Below are 5,836 nucleotides of genomic sequence, written 5' to 3'. Positions count from 1 at the left end.
GTGATCACTCAGACGATAAATTAACGTTGTCATTGCTGGAGTCTGTATGGCGTTCATTCATTGTCTCCTTTTTAAATAAGAAATGTATTCGGTGGTTGGGATATGGAATATTTGAGGGAATACATTTACGTGATTATAACAGGATGTCCCCAGATATTTAGTTATTTATGAATAAAAAAAAACTGTTGAGATTGAATTTATTGGCTGGAAGAGTAAAATTCAATTATAACCCTGTCATTTCATGGGATTGGAAAACTTGACACCATGTAAATAGTTTATATTCAAATACAAAAAACCTGAAAGGAAAGTTAAAACTTTTAAAATATATTTTCTTAAAGCTCATTTAACTCGGGGGAAGATCTGTACAAGAAAAATGTCTGTTTGTTGCTGTTAGCTGGGTAGGCCCTCTTTAATGTTTTATATTTAAAAAAATTAAACGTTTAATATCACACACATTATTAAAACCCTATTAACAATTAGATTATCGCTTTGATGTCACGATTAGTGGATCTCAGCAGCTGTCGTTCAAAACTGATACTTGTGATTTTAGCGGTCGGCCTGCTAGACAGTGCCATATGCTTAAGTGCAGAGTGGCACTAATTTATGTTACGCCTGCGTCTGGGCTTCCGGTTATTTCAAGTGCCATTCAACTTCGTTGGGCGTCTGAATAATAAGGCGGGGTGGGCCGAACGGTGGTGTGGGGAGCTCGTGTCGAGTATGTCCCAGCTACCAGAGAGAGAGTGGCGTGGTGGTTGTGTACTGTTCAGTCATGAGTGTAACGGTGCAATTCTGGTATGTGCTCCTTACGTTTGCTTGGGCTCTCTCCACCTCATATTCTCAGGGGAACTGGATATTTAACGAGAAACGAACCGGTACGAACGCACCTGCCAGAGGTAAGGAAGAAACGATTGTTTTCAGCACCATTCCGTGTAAACAGCGGGGCGCCTTGAGTTGGCGGTCCTATACGACAAAAGTTTAACTCGGGAACCTAATTTGAAATGCAATAACTCTTTACTAGGATACATTTAAACAAATTGTGTTATCAGTGGCACCATATGAATGGAATTTCGAAATCTTAACGAAATAATAACGAAAGTTTGTGAATAGTTGGAGATCCGGGTAGCCCTACGGTGTTAGATATTAACGGAGTAAAACGATCACAAAAAAAACTTTTAACCAGAGTAATTTACTTCACTCTTGATGCGACTTGCTTGAATTTTGAACGTAACTGACATATCGCTTTATACAGGTAGCCAAAATCAAGTTGCATAGAGGAATGCATTGCCGAATGTGCATTATGGCTTTCACTAAAACAATGCATTTGCAAAAGAGTTGTAGACAAATATCTCAAATGTGGCCAATAGCCTGTGTTTGGCTTGCTTAAATTATATGTTTTGTATTGTTACAATGCCTCTTTACCCCTCCAACGACCCTGCACTGCGTTACCATGGGGATTTGTTCTAGCTGTCAGTAACCTCGCGCCTTCTTTTATTTTAGGGCTTGGAGCGAAGGAGCACTTTCAGATTGTTACACAGCATAATCGGCTCCGGAGTCGAGTCAACCCCATGGCAGCAAACATGCAGAAAATGGTTAGTTGTCCGCCTTTTTTCCCCCGTTTGCTTGCTCACGAGGGTCCTCTGTGTCCCAGGCAAATGTTTGCATAAGCTACTTACTGAAACATTATCTCCACGCCATGCCAATGGGAATATATGGAGGATCTGTATTTAATAGATCTTTTATATTACATTTTTTTCTTTACTGTGTGCAAAGGGATAAAATATTTATTTGTGTGGTACCAACATGAATAATATGCATACTTTTGCCATACAAGTAAGGTCTCACATTTGTAATCTTATCAAATTATTTATTTAGTAGGAGTGGTTTTTCCTCATGGTTATGAATGGTTTTTTTATTCACTGTTTCCCTTTTTGCAAGTAAATAGTTCCACTATTTGTTACTTAAGTTCTGTGATTTACTCTGTCTGAAGAAAGCAATATCTTCTGTACCGCCATGATATTTACTTGCTGGACAATACTGCTGGTGTAGAGAGACATCATTGAAATATATATATTTCAGTTTGTTCTTGTAAAATATGTCTTTGAGGTTACTTTTGAGATCCATCAGTACTTACTATTCCATGAAAACAAATCTGAAGGAACTTTCCTTGTATAGAGGTTTGAGTGCAAGCTTTACAGACCTGGAACTCCCTGTACAGGTACCATAAACCACCTGGTCTGCTCCTCCCCAAATTTTCTCAGTGCAGAATATCAGCAGAGAGCTTAACAGTGGCTGCCTGACAACCAGGTGCTGAAATTCTGCACTACCCCCGTGCACTGTATTGTCTTGTGATTTTTTTCCCTCTACCCTCTTCCTAATGGAGGGTGTGAGTGGCCATCCGCACGCTGTGGCTTCAGTTCAGCGAACAGAAATCTTTGTTGCTCATCTTGCCCTCCCGCCCGGTCTGAGAGGATTTTCCCTCTGTCAAAATGCTGATATCGAAAAAAAACCAGGCAAAAAAAAAAAACCGGCAAGTTTCTTCTGTGCCAAGGCTTCTGCTGGCACCGAAAAGCACAGCTGTTTTTATCAGTGCGGCCCCGAGAACTAATCCCTCCCGCCATAAACACATTCTGGAGTACATCAACCTTCACGGCCATTTTGTTTTTTTGTTTTTTTCCCCTCCCACCTTGTGCAAAGGAAGACTCCACGGGCGTAGTTCAAACAAATGGCGCAGGGACAATCGAGCAAGACACTGTGGCCCTTTGTGTGTTGTCGGTTAGCTGCGTAAAAAAGTAGATTCCGTTTACTGGTGTCACTCTGGACAGCGGCCTGTGAAGTCACGTAAAACGAATCACTGTTTGCGAACCGCTGGATCGTGTGAGGGCTACAGTGAAGTGGACGAGTCGCTACGAATGAGGCTAACAGTGTGGAATAGTCCCAATTAGCCCACTCCTGTTTGTTTCATTTGGAAACCGCACCGCAGTCTCTGCCTTTGATACATTACATCTGACAGCCTTTTCAAGTTTAATGCTTATCTCGCTTTTCCAGCAAAAAAAAAAAAAAAAAAGAGAAGTCCCACAAGTATAAAACTGCAGGTGTTTTTCAAACCTGTATTACTAATGTCGCGACATCTTGACATCTTCTGTAATTAATATAAGTGAAATTTTTTGAATGTGCAGCACGGGAAGAGAAAAAAAAAATGGTATTTAATAAATACTGTGTGACAGGTAATTCTACAAAACCTTGTGTTGCAATCATGGCAGGTTTGATGTGGAATATTAAGGCACTTACTGATCAATTTAAAAGGCTCAAAGCTTTAGCTGCTTTGCGATTATCCACCGAATTTCCGTACAGAAATCCATAAGCGCCGTGCGATCGTCTGACTGCGAGGAGATTACAGTATCAGAGAGGGCTCTCCACCTCCCTCCCTCTCACCAGGAGATAAAACTCAGCATTTCCATACGAAAAATTACTCTCAATAACTCTGCGCGCAATTCATCCTGTGCTTCTTCAGAATTCAGAGATGGGGGCCGAGGATGGGGGTTGAGGGCGATGCAGTGTGTCCTTTGAATTTTTGCCACTCAATCAAACTTCAAATGCAAGGTGAAAGGAGGGTTATTCTTCAGATATATTGAATCTGTGAGATGGAGTAAGGTGGCTTTTCATATTGTGTGTGTGTGCGTGCGTGCGTGCGTTTGTGCCTGCGTGCGTGTGTGTGTGAGAGAGAGGGATCTATAGGAGAGTATTCATCTTTATCTGTGACAGTGTTCAGTTGAAACACTGAGAGGGAAATCCAAAACACCCTTGTTAGATGTTCATTGCTGTAAATTTCTGTAAACACAATGAATGTAAATGTTAATTGAATTAGCATATTTTTTTAATTTTATGTGTGCTTACTGTGCTCTGTGTGTAACAGACACTATGTGTTCTTACTGTGCTCTGTGTGTAACAGACACTGTGTGCTTACTGTGCTCTGTGTGTAACAGACACTATGTGTGCTTACTGTGCTCTGTGTGTAACAGACACTATGTGTGCTTACTGTGCTCTGTGTAACAGACACTATGTGTGCTTACTGTGCTCTGTGTGTAACAGACACTATGTGTTCTTACTGTGCTCTGTGTGTAACAGACACTGTGTGCTTACTGTGCTCTGTGTGTAACAGACACTATGTGTGTTGTGTTCTCCTTCATTACTGTGAGTGGTGTGATAGAACATTCCCGTGCCTTGATGGAGCTTAGATTTGATTTTGAACTTTAAAAGAAATTTTTTAAAAATTATTTTTTTAAACATGTTTTTACCACTAAATTATAGAGTGATGCTAAAAAAAACAAATGAAGATTCATTAATTGTTATGAAATTTGTGTCCTTTGTTTTTTAGGCAAACGTTTGAACAATACGTAGTTACATTAACATCCTTATTAATGATGAGTGGTTTAAAAACTGTACATCCTTGCAATCTATTAATCATATGAAATGGATGTTTATACAGTCTCTCAAACTGAACATGCAAAGGAAATGGAAGCACAGAATGACCTGAAGCAATAAATTCAGGTGGAGACTGAATAACAAAGATGATATGTTTAGTATATCGTTCTGCAGAAAGGTTAGCTGCTACATGTCCCATTGTGAAAACAGTGCCAGAGCTCTCTGCTTCCTGAGGTTGGCTTTGGGGGTGAAGGATTTACAGATTGTTGTGTCTGATGGTGGCATATGCACTGGGGAACTTCTCGTGTAACCAGCCACTGGAAAAAAAAAACAGCTGAAAAAGTGTCTGCTTCACAATGAGCTCATTTAAGGGCTCCTCATCGGACATTATACCAGCCTGATGGCAGGTCTGAATCCAAGCTTCTTTTTTTAATGGGGAAGAAAGGGGGGTGGGGGTGGGGGGTGGCATTCACATAAGAAGAAATGAATCCCACCACGTGAATGGTGACACACACTGGATATATTGTGACGGGGCCCATGGCCGCTTTTATCAACGCCATTACTGAGTGGCAGCAGGAAAGTCTAGGAGGTGTTGAAGGCCTGCAAATGGATTTCTGAAGGAATGTCAGACGGGCTACAGTGAGAAAGCGAGGAAAGATGAGGGGGGGGGGGGGGGGTAGGCATGGGGCAGGCTGGGGGGGCGGCGGCGGGGGGGGGGGTGGTGGTGGTGGGTGGCACTAGGGGGGTTATTGACAGCTTGCCCAGATTTTTAGGTTTGGGTAATGTGAGGGGAGTCGCATGGTTTGCATGGGTTCCCATTGATCTCTGCCAGCGCGCCCCTCTTCCCCCCCCCGCGGTGTATACATTTCAGGCTGGTAAAATGGGAGGCATTTTTCGGGGGGGGGGGGGGGGGCTGTACCGTGAAACCGTATCTGCGGAAACGTCCCCTTCGGGTTTTCTCGCCCCCTGAATGCAGGAGTGGTGACAACTGTTGCCGCAGCAACACGCGGTGGCGGCGTGGCCGCCTTGCATTGAGCCTGGACATTCCACTGCCACTCGACGGTCACGAGACACGGGGGGGGGGCAGGGTGGGGGGGCGGGTGGGGCTGGTGGGGGGGGGGGGGTCCTTTTCAAATGAACGCGTCCCTTAGAGGAGCGCCGTCATTCGGTGGGCCTGACAATAAGCCCTCCTTCCTTGTCCTGCGTCTTTGTTTTAGAGCTCACAAAGGTTTCGCTGACCTTCTCTGAGATCGCTGCCCATCGATCGTGTGAAACTAGGATGTCGGCGTTTTTTACGGAAGGCTCAGCTGCTTGCAGATGTTCAGAGCATCTGTGCTCTTTGGATTCGGCAAAGGCGTGAGTCACCCTTTCGCTGACCCAATTTAAGAGAGCTCCCCTCCAAGGAAGGCCTGTG

The 5,836-nt window shown here is 43.4% G+C and overlaps 1 protein-coding gene across 1 annotated transcript in view; it reads left to right on the top strand.

Moving 5' to 3' along the window:
• The first annotated feature begins 690 nt into the window (after positions 1 to 690).
• LOC118215245 (C-type lectin domain family 18 member A-like) overlaps positions 691 to 5,836 on the top strand; it is a 17,756-nt gene continuing 12,610 nt past the window's right edge. The window contains exons 1-2 of the mRNA XM_035395819.1: positions 691 to 893; positions 1,498 to 1,589. Of these exons, the coding sequence (XP_035251710.1) occupies positions 770 to 893; positions 1,498 to 1,589 (216 nt within the window). The 5' untranslated portion in view covers positions 691 to 769. The remainder of the gene's footprint in view (positions 894 to 1,497; positions 1,590 to 5,836) is intronic.

This window comes from Anguilla anguilla, chromosome 16 (assembly GCF_013347855.1).
Source record: "Anguilla anguilla isolate fAngAng1 chromosome 16, fAngAng1.pri, whole genome shotgun sequence".
Lineage (NCBI taxonomy): Eukaryota > Metazoa > Chordata > Actinopteri > Anguilliformes > Anguillidae > Anguilla > Anguilla anguilla.
This window is presented reverse-complemented; position numbering and strand designations above follow the sequence as displayed.